The 22,214-nt window shown below is 33.3% G+C and overlaps 6 protein-coding genes across 10 annotated transcripts in view; 3 read left to right on the top strand and 3 right to left on the bottom strand.

The window, feature by feature from the left end:
• The window catches only part of LOC123006019 (POU domain protein 2-like), a 47,993-nt gene extending 39,871 nt beyond the window's left edge, over positions 1–8,122 (top strand). The window contains exons 5-8 of the mRNA XM_044400155.1: positions 2,475–2,590; positions 4,838–5,080; positions 5,413–5,719; positions 5,772–8,122. Coding sequence (XP_044256090.1) covers positions 2,475–2,590; positions 4,838–5,080; positions 5,413–5,719; positions 5,772–6,325 — 1,220 coding nt within the window. The 3' untranslated portion in view covers positions 6,326–8,122. The remainder of the gene's footprint in view (positions 1–2,474; positions 2,591–4,837; positions 5,081–5,412; positions 5,720–5,771) is intronic.
• A 1,918-nt stretch (positions 8,123–10,040) lies between these two features.
• LOC123004678 (DDB1- and CUL4-associated factor 8) lies at positions 10,041–12,752 on the top strand. 4 transcript variants are annotated; one of them, XM_044398047.1, is made up of 9 exons: positions 10,095–10,253; positions 10,308–10,598; positions 10,643–10,827; positions 10,888–11,294; positions 11,341–11,516; positions 11,567–11,732; positions 11,781–12,083; positions 12,131–12,361; positions 12,410–12,752. In XM_044398047.1, the coding sequence occupies exons 2-9, from the start codon at positions 10,315–10,317 to the stop codon at positions 12,542–12,544; spliced, it is 1,887 nt and encodes a 628-aa protein (XP_044253982.1). In that variant the 5' UTR covers positions 10,095–10,253; positions 10,308–10,314; the 3' UTR covers positions 12,545–12,752. The 4 variants fall into 4 exon arrangements, with proteins under 4 accessions (XP_044253980.1, XP_044253981.1, XP_044253979.1 ...); XM_044398045.1 differs by having other exon boundaries at positions 10,041–10,200; positions 10,643–11,294; XM_044398046.1 differs by having other exon boundaries at positions 10,092–10,253; positions 10,643–11,294; positions 11,567–11,726.
• LOC123004679 (transmembrane protein 147) lies at positions 12,610–13,606 on the bottom strand. The gene is made up of 3 exons (XM_044398048.1): positions 13,463–13,606; positions 13,283–13,415; positions 12,610–13,235 (listed from the first exon to the last, which is right to left on the bottom strand). Exons 1-3 carry the CDS (start codon positions 13,537–13,539, stop codon positions 12,762–12,764), a joined length of 684 nt encoding a protein of 227 aa, XP_044253983.1. The 5' UTR covers positions 13,540–13,606; the 3' UTR covers positions 12,610–12,761.
• Positions 13,607–13,834: 228 nt separating this feature from the next.
• Positions 13,835–20,608, top strand: LOC123004948 (RNA-binding protein 42). The gene is made up of 4 exons (XM_044398496.1): positions 13,835–13,990; positions 14,046–14,440; positions 14,494–14,820; positions 20,391–20,608. Exons 1-4 carry the CDS (start codon positions 13,947–13,949, stop codon positions 20,522–20,524), a joined length of 900 nt encoding a protein of 299 aa, XP_044254431.1. The 5' UTR covers positions 13,835–13,946; the 3' UTR covers positions 20,525–20,608.
• LOC123004949 lies at positions 15,603–20,215 on the bottom strand. 2 transcript variants are annotated; one of them, XM_044398499.1, is made up of 2 exons: positions 20,139–20,215; positions 15,603–16,170 (listed from the first exon to the last, which is right to left on the bottom strand). In XM_044398499.1, exon 2 carries the CDS (start codon positions 16,165–16,167, stop codon positions 15,757–15,759), a length of 411 nt encoding a protein of 136 aa, XP_044254434.1. In that variant the 5' UTR covers positions 16,168–16,170; positions 20,139–20,215; the 3' UTR covers positions 15,603–15,756. The 2 variants fall into 2 exon arrangements, with proteins under 2 accessions (XP_044254434.1, XP_044254432.1); XM_044398497.1 differs by lacking the exon at positions 20,139–20,215 and adding an exon at positions 16,226–16,327.
• LOC123004947 (radial spoke head 1 homolog) lies at positions 20,529–21,939 on the bottom strand. The gene is made up of 5 exons (XM_044398495.1): positions 21,732–21,939; positions 21,519–21,684; positions 21,277–21,471; positions 21,008–21,226; positions 20,529–20,884 (listed from the first exon to the last, which is right to left on the bottom strand). Exons 1-5 carry the CDS (start codon positions 21,804–21,806, stop codon positions 20,610–20,612), a joined length of 930 nt encoding a protein of 309 aa, XP_044254430.1. The 5' UTR covers positions 21,807–21,939; the 3' UTR covers positions 20,529–20,609.
• Between the last annotated feature and the right edge of the window lie 275 nt (positions 21,940–22,214).

Below are 22,214 nucleotides of genomic sequence, written 5' to 3'. Positions count from 1 at the left end.
TTATGAAATTATTTATATTGTGACATCGCATGTCTTTTTTTTACTCTTGATTACCGCGAGAGTGAAAATTGAAAAAAATATGTATATTCTTCTGTACACATCTAAGATTTTGCGTTTGATTGTATCTTTAGAAGAAACACAGGGTGTTTCATATAAAACTACAGGTCTGACGAACTTTGAATGCAACCATTGAACTTGATTCATAAAAATGAATCATCTAACTTGTTATTATGTTTAGGACATTTTGGACGTCGTAATAAACTTTTAGTAATTAAATTATCAAATTGACAAATGTTATTCTACCAATATAAATTTTGAATATATTTAGCATTTTGTGAGTAGTGTATTTATAGTTGCTTTTTAATTTGTCCAAGCTCGTATTTTTACTTGAATCTACACAAGATCTACATAAGAAAATTTTCAACTTCCAGTCCCCATTAAAATCGATGTTCTTTCGAGTCATTGTTTTAAACATGATTTTCTGACAACTATTTTAGAAGATTCTTCGGTTACCAAATGCAAAAAAAATATTTACGTAACGCAATGGATAAAAGAGCTGAGATTTTTTGAATAGACCCCTAGAAATACAAATTTCGACAAAAAAACTGGAACACAAAAAAAAAAACAAAAACTGTAACGGATAAGTATCAACAACTTGAATCTCATATGAGAAGCCAAATTCAAAAGTACAAAGTGGTTATAAATGATTTTTATCTAGCCAGCTGTGAATTTTCCATGTAAATTAAAAGATGCCGCTTTACGAAAATAAGGGTACCTACTTATTTTACCTCAAAATTAAAAAATCGCCGTTTACTAAGCATCTACTTCGAAAATAAACTTCAATTATATACTTGTTTTCTTCCAAAGTATACATTACTATCAATTATTATTTAAAGTTTAATGACAGAACTAGAGCTTTCAAAAAAGTAGAGCGACACAAATAAAGTTACATGCAAAAAAAATTCAAAGCTGGCTAGATGAAAATCATTTATAACCACTCTGTATAATAAAAATGAGTGGTTTCTATTTAAAATTTAAAACTAGGCGACAATTTATAGTAGTTACGGAAGTTTGGCTATTTTTAAAATAATTTACTTGAATAAAGAATGGTTGATTTTGGTCGCGTACAAAATTTCAAAGCTGTAGCTACAATGGAAGTTGAAAAGTTGCTAATTCTACAAGAATCACCCTGTATAATGCATCTGCTTTTTATCAATTAAGAGTTCAAAAAACGCAAATAAAATGTCACAAATTATGATTTCTGATTTTGATACTTTAAAATAAACAAAAATAGCACAGTCTCATAATTATTTTTTTAATGCTAATTATTTTTACTAATTTTTACAAATAAAATTTAAAACAGTATGCATTTCGTTTTCTTCACAAAGTATATTCATGTTGTATATGAATAGTGTGAATTACTTTTTTAGTTGTGTTTTTTACTGAATTTGCTTGTTTTAAATATTTGTTTATTTGTACTTGATTCGTATGTATACACAAGGGCATTGCACTGTTAACTCTTTTTTCTTTAAAAGAAAGATTAAGAAGATAAATAAGACACAAATATTGATTGATCGAGCAGAATTAAAATATTATTTATTGATGGTTTAAAATAATTAACCTTTAGTCTCAGTTCGTTGTTTAATTAAAGATTATTCTGTGAAATGCTATTAAAAATGCTTTAATTGGGTGGATTATATTTATTTTAAAATTATTTTTCTATTATTTTTAAAGAGAAAAAGTAGGGTATGATTTTTATTGGGATGTGTTCGTGCAGAACACGTGATTAAAAAGTTAGTTTTTTGCCTTGTGAAAATTAATCTTTTCTAAAATGGCGCGCGTCGGCTTAAAGGGTGCGTTTTAAAGGGTTCATTGTGAAATTTTGATTGGTTGACGTGTCGGTAACAAAGCGGTCACATTTTAACATATTAGGGGTTGCTCGCGTTAACAACAATGTCAGGGCTTTGGGGAAGCCTCATCAATCTCTAGGTGACGTAGCGATATTTGATATTCTACAACCCTTAACACGCGTTAACACTGCATACGATTATCATATTTTGGTTAGTTGCTCTCGAATTGTATTTTTTCTTCGTTTTACTGTTGAGTTGAGTTTGGAGCTATTTTCACGGTCGATGGATTCGAGTGAAGTGACCGCTGCATCCCTAAATATCAAAATTCAGCTGGTGTGAAATTTCTTATAGGCCGGCGGTGCAGAGTGCCCCCCGCTTATCGAAGCGTTATTTACCTTATCATGGTGTATGCAGGACTTAACAGCAACGTCCTGATGTATTGGAAAATTGCTTCACATGAAGCTTTCGAGCCGTTATCGCCGATTATCGTCCTGCCTACACGCAGTTTTATTCTCGTTTCGTAACAATGCACCGGCGAAATATTGAAATTAATCGTTTAAGAATTTGCATCAATGTTATCAGCAAGCAAATTGGTCATTCAAAGGTGCATTATGCTGGTTTCAGACGGTGACGTTAACGGCGACATCAGCGGGGACGAGCACAGCTTCACCAGCGAACGCCCAGGTGAACACAATGACGAGAACTCGATGGACTCGGACAGGGGCGGCGCCCTAAATCTGGTAAGTCCACCAATAACACCAACGAATATTAAAGTTTTCTTTAAATATTGACTCGGAAACAAACTACACTCATAATTGACGATTCTTCCCTTGGGTTGTTTGGTAAACTGCTCTTTTTGAAAACATTTGTTCGAGATATATAAATCTGAAGTTGGGCGGTCCCAGACGAATAACACCCTTCAAAAAGTTAAATGTTTAAATTCTTCAGGGACCTCTCCCTCAACAATCGAATTTGATTCCATTTGTGTTTTAAGCTTCACGATCGTCTACTCGACTCGAAACATGCATAATTTTCAGAATGCATCAAAATGCACAACGACGGCACAACCTCTAATTTTTCGCTGTGTTTATTTGGGATGAATATAATTAGCCGTTAAATTACCCGTAATAATTACCCGAAGCTTACTTACACATTACCTGGGCTCGATTCTTCGCCTCTAAATTTAGATTTAATGTCTTCATTCCACAAATTATTAATTCGATACTTAGCACGTGCCTTTATTTATTCTTTTTTAATTCACGAATTAACGCCTGCCACATTGCAGCAATTCAGAACATACGGAAAAATTTAAATTGCCTAATAAAATTTAGCAACCATTGATTAATATGTGATAATAATTCAGTTTTATATTTATTACAACAGTAATTGTACCTATTGTAATTTAAACCGAATCATTAGTTTATTCGAAACACAATTGCGACAATTACTTTTATGAAAATATTTTATTTTTATATTGTTTTGTTTGCATTTTAGTTCATTTTAAGTGTTTCTTATGTTTCATTCAAATTTTATTGATTCCGAAATTTAAATAAATTTTTCGTATTGAAAGAACAAATTTAAAACCTACATAATCTTAGTTCTAATTTTAAGAAACAAAGTGTCAATAACTAAACGGAACATTAAATTTGTAAAATATTATTTAATAGTCATTTTTATTACAAGGAAGTTTAATACATTATTATTTTTCCTACGATCCAGCAAGAAAAACTTCAAAAATAACAATGATACCCCAGTTGTAGTATAAAATGTTTTTTCGTTTTTAATGGAGGAGGTAACATATATTTTTATTGTAATTTCGACAGATGAGAGAGGTAAAACTTTTGCCTTTTTGGCAGATAACTGACCGCTTTCCTTTCTTTTAAGTTAGAGTGGAAAAACTTACTTTTTGTTAAAGTCGTAAGAACATTACTTTTTTATAAATAAATGTGACACTTTTGACGATTTAAATTTCCGTTTTGGTAACTTCATGACCCCAACATAAAAAACTATTTCTGTAATTTTTTTATAATAAAGCACCAGTTATTTCAGATTTTATTCTACTAAAGGACATTTGAAATAATATCTTCGTTCGGGTAATAATTTTCTTTGATCAAAAAAATCTAATCTAATAATGAAACACATTCTTTGTTTATTCACTAATTTTCTTTCTATATGAAATTCTTGATGAAATTTTTGTAGGTTATTACAAAGTTTTTTTAGTTGTAGAAACATTGTAGACGTCGGGTTTTGTTATAACAATTTTGGAGAAAATTTCGGAGTCAATAATGCATTGACAATTTGTTTTTAAAAAATAATCATAGGAATAATAGTATTAAAAAAATAACAATTTTTGTCTTGAAAATCGAATGAGAATTTTGTTCTGTATTCAAAAACTGAAAAAAGAAAGATATTTTTTGACATAGTGAATTAATAGTGAAATTACGAAATTTTTCTCATAATTACATATTCAGATTTGCTGCAATTATCTACAACTTTGGAAAAAAAAATTACGTAATTTAACATCTTGACAATATGTTTTTTTAAGGAAACATATGGGAAAAAGATTTCTGACAGTATAAATCTCAAAAAATGTCCTAATTTTGTACATACTTTTGCTTAAATTTGAATACTATCTTTATTAAAGTATTATTATCGTTTTATCTTATAACCAAGATTAGCAGCAATAATAAACAGATTTCTTAATAGTGGTCATTGTATTTTTTAATAAATCAACTGCTAACTTTATTATCTCGCAGATCAGCAGATGTCAAAATAATATTTTTAAACAAAATGTGGTATCTGCATTTTTTTTTATGAGATTATTATCATAACACATCATTGAACACTTAAAGATTTAAAGATTATTGTGAAGGTTTACAACGCATATTTAAATTAATTTAATTTAATAAAATGTGTCAAACCACAATACGCCCAAAAATTATGTTGGTTTAAAAACTTCAAGTTAATTTGTAACCACTGCTTTTTAGGTGACTAGCGAGTCCGAGCAGCCTCGAGCATCCTCCCCCAACTCCCAGGTGACGAGTTCGAGTCCTGGGGTGAACGCCGCGTTGGCAGCCCTCGGTGGCTTCAGCTACCACTTGGGAGTGTTGGGGAGTCTGCAAGCTTTTCAAAGTCCGCAAGGCCTCCAACAACTCCAACAGCTGGCGATGTTGCAACAGGCCAGCGCCGCCAGCGGAAACCCACAAGCGCAATTCTTTTTACAAAACCAGGTTAGTTAATATTTTTCTATTTGCAAATACACATATTTGATAAGCGTTAATGCGAAATTCGTGATAAATTAATCTCTAACTTGTTGCAAAGGGGTTTCTGCAAGGATTCCCCCGATCCGGTCTGTCTTCAAGACCACCGCATTCGATGCAGGTGTGTGAATGTCGCCTGTTGTTGTCATTAAAAAGCATGCATTTTCCTTTTTTTAACACGTTTATATAATTTTATTCGTAACGACGTGTAATTACACAACGCCAGATTTCGTTTTCTAATGTGTTGTTTGCATGATTCCACTGGAATGATTTATGGATTTCATCATGCGTTTTTATCTCAGGTTCAACAAATCGCTCAAGCGGCCCAACAACTGCAACAACTCCAAAAAGCTCAACAACAAAATTCCAATCAACACAACACGAGTATCCCATCCAATACGCAATTACCCCAAACACAAACCACCCCACCGAATAATTCGCACATACCGGCCAGTCTACTTACTCCAAGCACCCCCAGTTCGGGGGGGTTAACCCCCCAACATTTAAAAACGCCCTCCAGACTCCTCGAACCATCGCCGGAGGAAACCACCGACTTAGAAGAACTTGAACAGTTTGCCAAAACGTTCAAGCAGAGACGAATCAAATTAGGTAAGTCACCATCACCAAAAACTCTTCAAAATTCTACTAAAACTCATTTAAGGATTTACCCAAGGCGACGTTGGTTTAGCTATGGGCAAACTCTACGGAAACGACTTCTCTCAAACGACGATATCAAGGTTCGAAGCCTTGAACTTAAGTTTTAAAAACATGTGCAAGTTGAAACCTCTTCTACAAAAGTGGCTAGAAGACGCTGATAGTACTTTAACAAACCCGGGCGCTCTTAGTAACCCCATGACCACCCCCGAGACCATCGGAAGACGACGCAAGAAGCGGACTTCAATCGAGACAAGTGTTCGGGTGGCTTTGGAGAAGGCCTTCGTCCAAAACCCCAAACCTACAAGTGAGGAAATATCGATGTTGGCGGACGGACTTTGCATGGAGAAGGAAGTGGTGAGAGTGTGGTTTTGCAACCGGCGGCAGAAGGAGAAGAGGATAAACCCACCGGCGGCGGCGATGGGCTCCCCGTGCAGTGCCGGCAACCCCAACGGGGCCATGTTTGCCATCGCGAATTCTTTGGCGAACAGCCCCTTGTCGCTAGTGACGACCAACGCTCACAACAACTTCAACCCCAACGTGATGGTCAAGCAGGAATGACCCCACGTTAACTTCTTCGCCGATCACTACATGGAGTGATCGGTGCGTTTGTTGTGCAATTGGTGGACGTGCGCCAAAGACTAAGGAACATTTCCAATTGAAGATATCCGGTTTTTTATACTGAAACTTCGTAAGGCATCTCGCGTCAGTATTCTCGGTATACAAGCATTAGATGTCATTGGATCTCGGTCAGAAATCATAATCATGCATGTTACATTTAAATATTTTGATCGTAGTGATTATTTATTGTATTAATTTTTTAGTTAAAGCACCAGTGTCGTCATCACATTACTAACAGTCTTCCAGTTGGATAACGAGTTCCTAAGTAGGTTAGTTAATTAAACACCACGGAATTAACGTCTTTTGACTGTATCATTTATTTATGCCAAAAATACTTACGTCTAGGGGTAGCTAGTTTCGTCTCCGTTTTATATTTTAATGTATAAATTGTTTATTATTGCTTAATCACTGTACATAGGAGATCATTTTATTATTTTTCCACTCAGTCAAGTCACTAGAAAACTAAGGTCCCGTTTGGATGGATTTTTCTTGACTAAACCTTGGATGAATGGAGGATACGATAATAATATAACTGTTGAAAACCTGGCGGTTGACATTCATTGTTAAGCAGGGTCTCATAATTATATAATTGAATGGATGTCACCCGACGGTTGTGTACAATTGTTGTAGATAGATATATGTTATACGGTAAATATACAAGTATTTTAGACTTAGTTCTTTGTTTAGTATTTAGTGTATATGAATTTTATTATCTACTCTTTATGTATGTCAATGTATATAATCGAATTTAGTGGTTCTTTTTATGAGTGAGGACCAATCTAGAAATGTTGAAAAGTTCCTACAATTTGAAATTAAGCGATTGTTGATATTACTGATATATTGTTTCTATGCGTTATATCATCAACGATGTAATTGTTTCTAACAATTTTATGTTTATTTTTATTTTCTACAAACATTAGACTGACATACACAGATTTTTGTTTTTAGACCTGACATTGTTGAAACATTTTTGCGAATAGGGTCCCCCTTCACTGTTTTGTAATTATTATTTTTTGCACACATATATTTACTTCGATAATTTTGGAATATGTTATTTATCAGTCTCAGGTGAATATCTTATCATACTTAACATATTCCAAAAACCTTAATTTTTACACAAGTAGCAACAATCATCCCCTTGTGTAAAAATTAAACTTTATTATATATTCGTTTGTCGTACTTGTGGAAAATAAGTGTATAGCGATGAGACAAAACAATGCAAAATGTTCACAGACTTTTTTTACATAATTGCACATATCGTACAAGACGTAGTTTTACTGTACAGTCATTTTAACGTCTGTGGACATTTTCGAACAATCTACGTCATATCAATGTGTAAATTTTAGCATTTATTCGCAGAAATTTAAACAGAAATGTTATAAATTGTAAAAAACTTAAAATCTACAGTATTTGATGATTAAGTGGCATTATGTTTGAATATTTATAACATTCCATAGGCTTAGATCCAGTAGGTATATGTGTGTACTTAGCGTAAATGTCTCATAGAAAATGCAACCAGTGATAACATCAAAAGTGCACGAAACAAAGAGTTGCATTGATTGAATTTATATTATTTTGTGCATCGTGTGGTCTTAATATAAATTCAATTTCAACAAATTTGTAATAAGTTAGTGAAACAATATCGAAAGTGTATAAGACCCTATTCTGACGTGTAATATACTATGGTGGTCTAGGCAATAACATGTACATTATTTTCATTAAAGAAAAGGATTCGTACTCGTGTTTTATTTTTTTTTTCAACAAAATCAAAATATCACCGTTAATAATTTATGAAGGGATTAACTGAGAGAATTCTTTTAAAAATACGCAGTTTTACAATATATTTCTTTTTAAAGTTAAGGCTCCAGACCCCCTGAAAGCTGGCGTATACCTATTACATGTAAATTTATTCCATTGTTTTTAGCCGCAAATTTAGACTTGAAGAGTTTCTTGATGTTTGTAGTGTTTCTTTAAAGGTAAGTGGAGACCAGAGAAATATTTCCGCTTTAAATAAGTTAATAGATATTTTTTTATTGAATAAAATGTGAAAATTTTAATTATTAAGATTTTTTGATAACGGTATACCGTATTGAATTAAAAAAAAACATTTTATAGGTAATTTAAAAATAGAGTGCCCTGATATAATGCGAATTTGATAACTGTTCTTGATTCTTTGATATAAAACAAAAATTAAATTGAAAGTAGGCAACCAATAATACACAATCATTTCATAAGGTCCGGTACCTGCTTTACGTATAAATGAAATTTTTAAGATAAAATTGCATGTTTCGTTAATTGCTTTAATTTTTTGAACTTGAGAACCTCAAAAAAACGCGTGTGTTTTTAAGTCTTTTTGGTATTATTTTTAATTGGGTAATTAAAATAAAATCACAGTTCTATCTTTCTTTAATTTTTGTTTTATTCTTTATCCTGAGATAGGCAAGTGTGCATACAGTTTGTATGTATATTTGGTTGCCTGCTTGACATTAAATTTTTATCATTTTGAAATATTTTAAATATGCTCTTGTTTTGCTGTGAAGTGATTAGAAACTTTTAAACAGTTTTGTTACATACATGATTCTTAAATAGAATTTAATTAATTAGAATTTAAATAGAATTTTATCACAGCTTCCCAAGGATAAATGGAGACAAACTGTAACCTTTTTACGTTTATATTTTTTTTTGATCCGTGCCACTTACGGCGTTTATGAATTGTTGCAATGATCAAGTACATTTTCATCAGATTAATACTATGGTTTCCACTACCTGTGTTAATACTACAGGGTTATTCACGAGTAATAATGGGCCTTACAAAAAATGAAACGCAACCATTGTCATCAGCTTCGTGGATCATTCAAATTTATTTAAAAAAATTTAAAGCATAGTTGGTTCTGTTTTTTTTTCAATTTGTCATAAACTTGACATCCAAATCAATTAAATTTTTTTAAGGTTATTTTTATTTCAACAAAAATACAATAACAAGACTTAAAAAATCAACGTAATAAGTGTTCAAAATCTTGTCCCCCATTTCTTCTACAAATTGCAATATATGTTGAGGATTTTACTATGTCCCCAAGCTCGTAACGTTAGTGTTAGAAGTTCTATTTTTTTCCTTAAATTGGCATTACTTTGTTTTTGAATTAAGAAAGTTTCTCCCTACAATAAAAATTTTTAAGATAAAATTGCAAGTTGCAATAATTGCTTTACTTTTTTGAACTTGAAACAAAACATTTTGTGCTTCTGTTGTTTTTATTTTTTTTTTTTTCAATAAGATTATTAAAAAATACAGAGCATGTTTTTTTTATATACTTTTGATTTTTGTTTTTTTATAATGAGATATGCTAGTATGCGTAAAGGTTTCTGTATGTTTGGTTGCCTACTCAATATTATTTTTTAATTTGAAATAGTTTAAATATATTGAGATAAATTGCTGAGGTATATTGTAAAAACTTTATCACATAGACGTAAATTATGTAAATAGTAAATATCGCAATGTTGACATAGCTGCCTCTTGGCTTTACTTTTAACTTTACGTAAACATTAAAATTATTTGATTTATTACATACAGTTGTATGTGTTTTAGTTATTTAACACAACAAATGAGCTCAAATAAATAATTATTGTTAATTTGTATTGTTGGGGATTTTAGTATGTCCCCAGGCTTGTAACGTTAGGGTCAGAGGTTTCATTTTTCCTTAGATTGGCATTACTTTGATTTTTGTTTTTGTGCCGAATTTGACAGATCTATTACTTTTTATTTTATGAAAAACTTCCCATCTGTATTTAATTTCTTGTTAAACAGAGTTATTTATTAGGTAAGTAATCGACAAAATGTGGGTAAAATTGTTGCGTTGAGAAATCGTCTCCCGTAAGTGTCTGTGTTAATGTGTTTGGGAACTACGTCTCCGTTATGTATTTTTAGAATAAATATGGATGATAAGGAATCAAATAAAGACAACAAGACTAAGAGCACGTCAAATGAAGAAGACAAATCCAAGGAAAATGCGAAACGGTTCAAAACAAACGATTCTGGACTTGGCAGATCTGAAGAGTCAAGTTCCAGCAACACTGATCAGGAAACTGCAAGCACCAGTACTGACACTCAAAATGGTGAGGTGTACAAGCGCTCGGGGGCTCCTGCAGTAACATTTCGTACGACACCGAATTCCCGAAATCGCAATTACAGAAATAGTCGCGAAAATTTAGACGACAGGTAGGAGATGAATTTCTTAACCTTATCTCAAATAGTTGTTATAGTGGGGATAGGGATGATGACCCAATGGGAGAGGAAGAGGCGACTCCACCTGCGGAAGAACCTCAAAACGATGGTGATAATGACTGGGAGGATCATGATGACAATGACTGGGAGGATCATGATGACAATGATTGGGAAGATTACGATGAGGCTGAAGAGGAAGACCTCCTGGATGAGGATACTTCAGGTGAAGACTCTCATTTGTACAGTGACAACAGTGATGACTCCACTGTTATCCTTGATACAGATACTGAGGCTGATATTGAAAACCACCCACTTTTCAAAAAAGAAAAACCGAAACACAAGTGGTTTGTTCTTAAAGAAGTTGATCAAAGACAGTTAGGTTACAGTGCAAAGTTGCAAAGTCGTGAGTTGTTTCAAAGAAGATGCTACGGCTCCCTGCATTGTGTACAGCGTTTAGAGTTAATGTATAAATTAGAGGAGCATGCAGGTTGTGTAAATAGCTTAAATTTTCACCCTGATGGTACATTGTTGGCTAGTGGCGCTGATGACCTTAAAGTGGTCATCTGGGACTGGAAATTAGGTAAAACCTTGTTGAAATATAAGACTAAACATAGGGCGAACGTCTTTCAAAGCAAATTTTTGCACCTCCATGGGGATTTACATATCGCAACATGTGCCAGAGATGGACAGGTAAATGTTGTCAAGTCATATCAATTCAATATTACTCAATTTGAAGGTACGTCTGGCGCAAGTAAATAAGGAGGAAGGAGTACGCAATGCCAGACTTTTGGGGTCACATAAGGGGCCCTGTCATAAGTTAATCGTGCTGCCAGAACAGCCCCATATTGTTTTAAGCGCAGGCGAAGATGGTGCTGTTCTCAATCATGACGTTAGAGACCCCAAAAGCACCAAGTACGGAGTTTTAATTCACTTTTTCCATTTTCACACTAATTTGTTTACAGAGTAGTTACAGTAAGGGAAGAGTCGAAGACAATAGCTTTATATAGTATCCACGGCCACCCGTTGAAATCGCACGAGTTTTGTGTTAGTGGCAGGGATTCAATTGTTAGAGTTTATGACCAAAGAAAAAGTAATAAGCCTGCAGCGACATACACTCCTTTTGTAAAGGTGATAATTACGAAGATAACGCAACAATTAAAAATGTATTAATTACAGGCAAAAGCTAAGAATCACAGGAATTACCACGTGACTTGTGCCGTGTACAACTACAACGGATCTGAAATTCTGGCGTCGTACAGTGAATCAGACGTTTTTCTATTTGATGTTAACGATACTGAACCTGGGAAATTCATTCATCAGTATCAGGGTCATAAAAATGGGGCCACTATTAAAGGTGTCAACTTTTTCGGCCCCAAATCTGAGTTTGTAGTCAGTGGTTCCGATTGTGGCCACATTTACTTTTGGGAGAGAAATAGCGAAGCGCTTGTACAGTGGTTGCTTGCCGATGATAATGGAGTCGTAAGTTGCATTTTTGAGGTTTTTTGGTTTCTTTACGATTTGTTTAGGTTAATTGTTTGGAGCCACACCCCCAATTACCCTTTATTTGTACCAGTGGGTTGGATTGGGATGTTAAAGTTTGGGTTCCTTCCTGTGAAGTGGAACCAAAAATGGAAGGTTTGAGTGACACAATAAAAGATAATTTAAAAACGAAATTAGGACATGGGGAAACTGAATTTAACGAAAATAGGATGTTGTGGATTCTGTGGCGACATCTCAGGAACACCACTAGACTAAGGGTAAAAAATAAAGTATTGTTGGAATGTGGTTATTAATTTAGATTTCAGGCGTCTAATATGCTTAATGTTAGAGATTTTCTGCAACTTTACTCCGACTCGAACTCGTCAGGGTCTGAAAGCGTGGCGAATTCTGATGGTTCCGATGACGATCTTGACAGGCCACCAAACTGTAATACTTCTTAATCAACGAAATAATTGATTTATTGTTTTTGTAGCGTTTAATTATATTTTGTTCTAGTACCCCTATATTACTTATTCAGTTTATTAACCTTCAGTGAAAATGTACATGTAAATGATAACTAAAGTATTAACATTTTCATGTGATTTAGTTTTGTTTTGACAAAATTAAAATTACGTTTTGTCTAGAAAATAAATTTGTATGATAAATGTATACAGACTTTTAAAAAATACCGATGACTTGAGCTAACCCTGCATAAATTGTCAAAGTAAATGCTCCAACAATTAATGTGACTACAGCTTTAACGAAAAGACCCACCCACGGCCCTGCTAGTAAAAATTTCAACAATAAATCTAGCAAAAGTGGTTTGTAAGAAGAAAACACTAACAATGCTGTAACCACTGGTTTAAAATTACTTCTCAAGTCATGTCTTGACCACAACCAAATTAAAGTTGCTGTTGAAATGTGTTGAACCAATGATACGTTTGATTCAAGACATTTCTGGATGTATTTCCAGTCAAATTCAGCCCCTCTGGCCCCCACCCAAAGTAGCAAAGCCCGTGATAATATCACTTCAGCAGTAGCCCACCCAATACCCGCTGTTAATACTTTACTATGACCTTTTCCAGGAATTCCAGCTAGAACAATGTACAGCCCCACCAAATCAGCCAAGTCAACTGTAGACTTTAGAAACTCCTATAAAAATAAATCCTGTACTTGAAAATACTTGGTTTTTATCTCACCCCAAGAACATCACTTCCCAAATCTGACACATTATCAGGAAAAAACGTTGCTAAAATCAACATTTTCGCAAGCTGGGTAAACATGTAGATGCAACCTGCTTGGATACATTTCCAAAAAGCCCCATATTCTGATCTAAAAGCCCCAATTTTATTAAAGAAAATTTAATCTTTAAGCCTTACAGTCCCGAATATTTATAAGTAAGATAGTATGGGACATATATTAATGCCACACAGTTCCCAAAATGATACAAGGTCATAGTTTTTGTTAATACTTTTTGAAATAAGTTATCGAATTCTAAGGTTATGTTTAGTTGGGTTGGCAGGTGTCTGTTGTCTGCTAAATCCAAATTGGCATAATTTCGGAAATTACGAAACGGCATTTTTTGTCGATTTATAATGCAAAATAAATATTTGTTTACTACTATTAAAGGATCTCAATGTTTTGTTGTGACATGGCTTAAAAATTACGTCTAAATTTTTCATTTTTATTTTTACTTTCCATTATATCGGACTCTTTCTTCAAATTTGAAATTCTCGCTTTCTGACAATTTTTACTGTTGTCAATTTTCTAGAACTGTGTTTACAAAACGTTCAATTAACGATTGGTATATTTCACACAAAAGGCAGTAAATATCTATTAAGTGTTTAAAGTAAATAAGTCAAAATGAATTCGAACAAGTTTCGTCAGATGGAAGACGAAATGAGCCGGTAAGTCCAGTGAAATCACTTTTTTGTACCCTAACCTAAAAGCGTGTTTTTTCAGATTTGAGGCCGAAATTTCGGGCCAAACCTTAATGAATAATACATACTCGAACGCGTATGGACTCCCAACATTCGGAAATATACCTCCACCACCCACACCTCCCCTGCTCATCCCTCATCAAGTGAAGCAAAAAAAGTCATCAAACTTTGATGTGTATACCCACTCGTCCCAACCTGCTGTAGTGTCCGCCAAACCTACATTATACACAAGTGCGACTAAAGCTGCACAAGCTGCTGCAATCGCTCAAGGGCAAGCTGCAGCTGCAGCAGCAGCTGCTGCTTCGAGTACCGCAAATCAACAACAAGTTGACTTCATTGCACTACAATCAGAAGTCGAAAAGAAGCTTAAACGATTGAAGGGTGAAAAAGTTAGTGCAGAATTGGCCATTTCGCAAGGTAATTCGTCCAAATTGTAAAATTCACTCAAGTTTAATGCAATGTGGCCCTAGGTAAAGCAAGTAGTGCATTGCAATCTTTTGGTTATGATGATTACAGAAAAAGGGGCAATAAAAATCGGAAATTAATGCGCACTGGTGGGGGACAAACATGGGAAGATCTCTCAATGAATGATTGGCCTGATGATGATTTTAGAATATTCTGTGGTGACTTAGGCAATGATGTAACTGATGAACTCCTCACCAGGACTTTTAACAAATATCCCTCTTTTACTCGCGCTAAAGTTATCAGAGATAAGCGCACTAATAAAAGTAAAGGATACGGATTTATCAGTTTTAGAGATCCAGCTGATTTCACCAAAGCCATGAAAGAAATGAATGGTAAGTGGCGGATTTTTAAACAAAAATATTTAAACGAATTTACCTTTAAACTTGTTTTGTACACAGAATATTAGTGACAAGCAACTTTAACTAATTTCGACGGTCTGTTTTATAGAACATGTTTTAAATTTGTTTTGTTAAAAACGCCCTGATAACAGAGAATTGAATTTAGGTTTCGTTTTAGAAAATAACTAATTAATTTTGTTTTCAATTGATCCGATATTGATTAAGAAACAAGTCTTCTGTATTTTATTTTTTGTGTTTGTTTTTTTTATTATCTCTTTGAATGTCTTGTTTTTCGTCTAATCCATAAATTGTTTATAATAAAACGAATACTTGTTACAGATAAATGCAATGTGGTGTACAAAATATTGTTTTTCATTTTATTTTTGTAAATCTCTATTATTTATATCATATCCTGTTCCAAAGACAGATTTGTTGCTTTATTACATCAGGTTCTAGTAAGGTCAGTTCACGGTGTTATTTATGAGGCAAACTTTAGTCTTTCAAAAAGTACATTGTATTTTTCCGCTCATTCCAAATATCTAAAATATTGTTTTGTTCAGCAAATTGTTTTGTACATTTGACCGAAAAATTAATTTGTTACGTAATTAAGAAAGTTGAAATATGAAATTCTAAGCCCCTGTATTCGAAATCAACCTCTAATACGAAAAAATCGAGTTATTAATTTATAGAAAGGAGTCGAGAAAAGATTTGATTACTTTTTTCGTTCTTGCGTAAGAATAGGTTTGTTGTGTGGGTTTAATTAATTGAATTTAGTGTGGGTTTCATTTTTTATTTACCTTTGGTATTTGTATTCACATTGAAGTGGTCACATATAAAAAATAATAAATAACTTTGCAACTAAAATCTAGATAAGTTAAATCACGCAGGGTATTTCAGTCGGGTAAAACGCAAAAAAACACAAAAAGCGAACTATTTTCCTAAGGGCCCCCATCCGTACGAAACGAAGAGTTGGGGAATAACAGAATGCGGTGACCTATTCATAGTTTTTTGTCGCATCGAAGTCCTCACTTGCGGCAAACTTTTACGTTGGCTTTTGGACGCTGAGCTTAGATGTGGTCGGAAGTTGGTTTCCACCGTTGCGGGGGCTTTTGACGAAGAAAACGTCGGATTCATGTATAACACGCTGAAAGGCATGCCACCAGCACCCCATCCGCGGGATATAAAGATGTCTTTTTTCGTTTCACGGTTGGTGAATTTTTTCATGTCGGGCTGTTTGAGGTGATTACGAGAGCCGGCGAGATCTTGATAGGGTGCAGAAAGGCAAGATTGACATAGGCAAACGATGAGGAAAATGTCCAGCAGGAAAGTTGACTTGTACATTGTCTGTAATTTTGTGAAAAAATTAAAAAAAATATTGAATAAATTAGTAATAACTTGCCGTTAATGTGTACACCAATGCGGAAATTTGAAACAATTTAGTACTATTTAAGTGCTACTAATTCGCAAAGCGCTCTCTAATAAAATGACTCCAGTAAACAATCCTTCTCACATTTATATCTTTTAAAAAATAATATAGGATTGGTCACGCTAGATGGCAATCTGTTAACAGTCCATACACGTGAATTAAGAGTGAAAAATAAATTCTTCAACGATGAACTTTTATTTATCGCTGTAATTGTTATTTTTAGCAAGAAAATCTTAAAATAGAATACGTTTTCTGTAGTATTTTTTATTTTTTTGTTTTCATGTAATTAATTAATTTCACACTGATATTTGTCGAATTTGAAAATATCATATTCAATTAGTATTTGGCCGCAGTGTAACAAAAATTAGATGAATTTCCACATAATAAATAACTTGTGACGCAAATTTTAATCTTATTTTGTATTTAATGCTCGTCTGGCGCCTTAGAAAAATTCTTAATTTCCCTTATAAAGTGATTACTGAATTTTGTCCTCAATTTTTAAATGCAAATTTTAACAAGGTGATGGCCTGACCTGTCTTCGAACGATCTATCATTTAAAAATTCAACTGCGATCAAAGAATAATAAAATTTTTGCAAATTTTTGCTAAGTTGACACAATTTTATCAATCTTATGACCAATAAAATATGTATTATTTTCACTTGAACCATTAGATATAATTTATTTTATGTGTTTATTTCGAGAGTGTAACTGGTTCTTTTTATTGGATTTTGGACGATGAACTGCAAGTTCTGAAACGAAAGTTAAACATCAAAATTTTCCTTAAGATATTTTGGTACGATGTTTATTTCATAAATGCGTGGTGACCTGCATTTTCTTATTGTCACATTTAAAAATAAAGCTCTAAGCAATGGCTTTTGAAATACGCGCCTCAGACTGTTTTAGAAACGTTTGTGACAAAACTGATCCCCAAAATCGTGCGAGCAAGCTAAAAATTGAAAAAAATGTGCTAATGGAAATATTTTTTTTCTTTTTGGTTTTATTTTTAACTTTTGATAATTTAAACGTTTTTGAAAAGTTTTATTGAATTTACAAAATATGATAATAATTGCTAATAGCTTTTCGCGGTTAGATTTTTACTTACTATAAACGTTTTTGCGTTCTTATAACGTAGTTATGAAACTTCAAATTTAGACTAGATTTCAATTTCTTAATTAAAACAGCTGCAGATTACAGACATACGAGTACACACTTTTTTAAATTTGGTAATCAATTCAAAAATGTATCTTTTGTAACTTTAATTCTAAAAGTTTGTTTTTTATCCTCTCTTCTGCTTTGCAGTGGACATACGAGATTTTGACAAATATAACGCAATTTCTGCACGTAATTAATTACGCTAATAATTTCCAAATATCTAACAAAAGAAATATGCAAACTAAATAACAAACATGTTGACGTTCTTGTATAATTATTTATAAAAATCGCCTAGAAAAAATTTTGAAAACGCATCAAATGTTTAATTTTTTCTCCAACACATTCCCTCTGATGTAATTACACTCACACGCGTTTGAGTAAAAGAAATTTGCGAAAATGTAATAAAGATGCATGGTCCTTACATGTTAAGTACACGAATCGATAACCCTCATATTATCTCATTTGATGCTTGTGATATTACATAACGGAGTCCCGATTAAAAAAAATTCTACCATTAGATTTTTTTCTTATCAGTTGTTGGTTGGGGGGAGGTTCCGCCGCCTTGAAACCTCAAAATTTTCGTAAATATGCGTGTTGGTAACAGTGTGAAGGTTGTGTTCGAAATGCCATTTAAACGCAGATAAGAAAATGTAAATTGATTAATAATTGAAAAAAACAAGGTGACACGGGGCAATCAGATTGTCTTGCTCGTGGTTAAATAGCTTTGAATTCCGAAAAAGTGACGCACGGAGTGGTGATAAAATCGATCAGAGATCATTGTATTTCCTTGTTCTCGGTTATCCCCGAGTTTTTAACAACAATTCTTGCAGACAACCGCACTAAAAATAACTAAATTGTCTTTATCAAAGTCGCAAAATGACCCATTTTTCTCGTAAACAAATCTACAAATTAGAAATAAACAGCGAAGCTTCCGTTATTTACGAAAATTAGTTTAAAGTCTAACGATGTTTAGATTTGGTTTCGAAGTTAGTTAATCGAACAATCTTGGATTGGATTAAAAATAAATTTACCTATGGTGATGACGTCCCAAGGATTAAATAACAATAGACCGCCAACAAATAATTACTTCATCTTGGAGGCGTTTTATTAAAATTAATTTGATTTGTTTAGTTTTCAGTTTTGTCTGAAAAACGTGGGAGAATCCTCTACGACATTCTTTAATTATTTTTCTGTCTGTAGTACAAGTACTTACTAGTAATTGTTTATAACGGTCAACTAAAAATAAACTTGAATCGTAAAAATATGAAGTCATAAGGCTAATATTAACTCATTTTTGAGTTCAAAGGGCATCTCGGGAGGTTACGCAGTAGCACAATTGTTACAATTTTTTTGTCTTTAAAAATATTAGTTAATTTGACAATCTTATAATAATCTCTTAAAGCGACGTCAGTATTAATTAGTCAAAAATAATATAATTAGTAATTAGGTGTGGGAGATTCGGGCGGCGCATCCACCAATTTTTATAAACCAAGTCGCAATTAATAATCACTTAATTACGAGGTTTTTTAGGTATTTATTTGATCTCTGAGTTGCGATCTAAACCTTTTTAATTGAAAGGAACGCTTAATAATAAATGAGTGTTAGAACAAAGTAAAAGAAACTTAATTGCTTTGTAAGAGTTTCTTTGAGTTACAAAGATCGTGTTTATGTTTTAAGCAGGAATTTGTTGCATACCACATTGAATTTTAATAAGAGAACTGACAGTAAAACGTATTTTATTTTTGCGATATGTTGCAGAGAAAATGTTTCTCGAGTGAAATATTACTGAAGGGTATTTTACGTTCAGAAAATTATTCAGAAATGAAACAAAGTCGAGTAATTGAAGATTTCTTATAAAATATCTTATACAAGAAAATATCTCTTGATGTGAACTTGAGACGCCTCATTTGATTGCAATTACTTCAATTTTGCGATGCTTGTTTCATAAGAATTATAATATTAGACCCTGTCGCTAACAACAACAAAAGTCTGAAATAAATTCATGAGTTTTAACTTATTTTTAAGTGATATTTTATTTTCTCTGATATTTTGCAACACAAATACCTAACTATGTCTTAATCTGGTCTAGACGTTTTTACATAATTTTTCTAAGGGTTGGACTATGAACCGGAAATATTTGTGGGCGAAATAATTATTTCATTAGATGTTAAACTATGGACCGAAATTTTTTCCATCACACATTTCTGCATTCTGAGACATTTTTCTCAGAAATCAATAAAATGTGACTAATTAAAAATAATAATTAACATTATAAAAAACTGCGACTTTGATCTATTAAATTAATTAAGCTAAATTCAGATGTTTTGAAAAAATTTAATTTGCCGATGAATTGTTATCAATGTTGTAACTATTGCAAAAAATGGCATGACATTTCGTTTTGATTTACACAAATAAAAAAATATAATTCATAAATGCCAGCACACGAGATTATGTGATTAAAAATAAAACAAAAAGTCGCTTTATATTTTAATTTATTTTTATTGAATATTAAAACATGCAAAACTGTTCAGAGTTATTTAGATTAAACAAAAATTATAGGAGAGATTTAACTTCAATTAAAAATTTTCGTGGGTGGTCCTAAAAGGAAATTTTATTAATAGTTGAATTGATTTTTTTGGTAGTAAAAAACAATAAAAATATTATTTAAGAAATGCTGTAGTGGCTTGCTTTCGTTTTAAAAAATTAGTGTAAATGGGCCAGTAGGTAACTCACCTGTTGCGTTATGTGGAGCGTTCACGTCTCGGCACATGGAAGTTCAACAGAGGAAATGACGCTCAGCGTCCCGACGCTTCACATCAGACTGAAGCATGTGGCGCATCTCGCAAGTCCTCTATTAACATAAAATTCCCTCTGGAATTTTTTTTTGTTCCAGTTTCGAATTTAATAAAATTTAATCGAAACTTCATTCTCACTAAAATCAAATTTTCTCAATGGAAGCTAAAAAGATTCTTTTTCTTTTTTCAGGGCGATATGTAGGTAGCAGGCCAATTAAATTACGGAAAAGTACATGGAGGAATAGATGTATTGATGTTGTTAAGAAGAAGGAAAAGGAGAAAGCTGCTTTAATAGCAATGTTAACGTCAGGAAATGGAAGATGAATTGTAAAGTAAGCGAATTGGGGTATTTATTTTTTTGAAACTTAATTTTTCTCAATGTAAATATAATAAAACGAATTTATTGAAGTCAGTTTATGGGAATGTCTCCTGGCATTTCTTCCGTTGCGTCTCCCTTTTCGTTTACGGGTGATGGTAAATGTTGTTCTTCTTCTTCAGTCTTTCCGCCCACACCTTCTTGATCAAATCGTTGCAAATATCCGATAATATCAATAAGACTTTCTTGTGAGTCAACTATCGGTAAGTCTAGAGGTTCCGGTGGTAGAAGTTCGGGGTTGTAGAGACTCACAGATCTCGCTCGCCATAATGGCACGATCCCTCTGGGATTACCCCGATATTCTGGACCTACCAATAAAATAATTTAAAAAATTCACTACCGGGAAGTGACTCTAATTTCCAAGTAGAGCACTAAAAGCTGGCTTTGATGCCATCTAATACAATTTTATTAGTCCAATATTATTCCCTTACTTTCTAAATTCGTATCGTCAAGAGCGAGTTTATCAGCGCCAACGTAATCGAATGCCGGGTTTCTCAAATTCACGTAAAACCCATGTTGCATAAACTTGTTATTATCGAAAACAAAACATCCGGGCCCTTTCGGGAGATTCTTTTCGAACTTTCCGTGATATTTGTAGCACCCGTAATCGATAATTCCTGGCCCTTCCATTCTGCCGTCCTTCCAATTCCCTAATAATGCCAATTAATGTGAGATACTTTGGGCGTTAAAAACCTTTTACCAGTGTGAATTACGTTGAGTGATTTATAAATGTAGGTGCCGTATCCGTGGCGAAATCCTTTGTACCAACTACCCTCATAAGTATCTCCGTTAACATAATAATAGGTTCCTTTGCCTTGCTTCAGGTCGCGTTTCCACTCACCAACGTACTTGCTACCGTCGGGATAAATAAACATACCAGTTCCGTATTTCAAACCTGGTTAAAATCAAGGAAACTACTTGGACTCCTCACAACACAATTACCTTTTTTCCACTCGCCGTCATACCTAGCCCCATTTTTAAAGACATACAACCCTCGCCCTTGACGTTTTCCATGCATGTAATGCCCCTCGTAAATATCCCCGTTTGGTAGAACAGCCCTGCCAAAACCGTGCCGGTCCAATTGATCGTCTCTGCCACCCTCGTATTTCTAAAAAAACACGCTTTAATCCAGACTATTTATAACGGGGGAAGTACCCCATAAGGGTAGGGTTCAGGCCCCTCCCCTGCATCTTCAGGTTTTACATCTTCTTCGTCTTCATCTGTTGACATTTTTTCAGTTCTCTTAATTACGCTGACGTAACGATCTCTAGATTAGAATTAATTAAACCTATTTATTATTTTTGTATTTTTTACCGCCTCTGGTGCATCATTAATAACAGAGATTACAATTAATTTTCATTACACAACAAATATTTGTGTTTTTAACAAAACGGAAGTAAATCACTGTGCACTTTGCTTATCTCTGCAGTGCAGTGAACTTTTGGGGTTTATATTTCTTATTGTAACTCAAGTCAATTTAAAGAAGGGCAAAAAAGGCGACGAACGAATAAAATCATTATAATTTAATTAATGGCAAGTCAATTGTCTGCGATTAGAGCCAATTAGAGACATTTTTACTTCAATAAGGAAAAAATGTTCGGATTTTTTACGGACTTGTCTCGTCTTCAATTAATTATG

The sequence above is a fragment of the Tribolium madens genome, unplaced genomic scaffold (assembly GCF_015345945.1).
Source record: "Tribolium madens isolate multiple individuals breed KSU strain unplaced genomic scaffold, Tmad_KSU_1.1 Scaffold_20;HRSCAF=117;Tcas5.2_LG4, whole genome shotgun sequence".
NCBI lineage: Eukaryota > Metazoa > Arthropoda > Insecta > Coleoptera > Tenebrionidae > Tribolium > Tribolium madens.
This window is presented reverse-complemented; position numbering and strand designations above follow the sequence as displayed.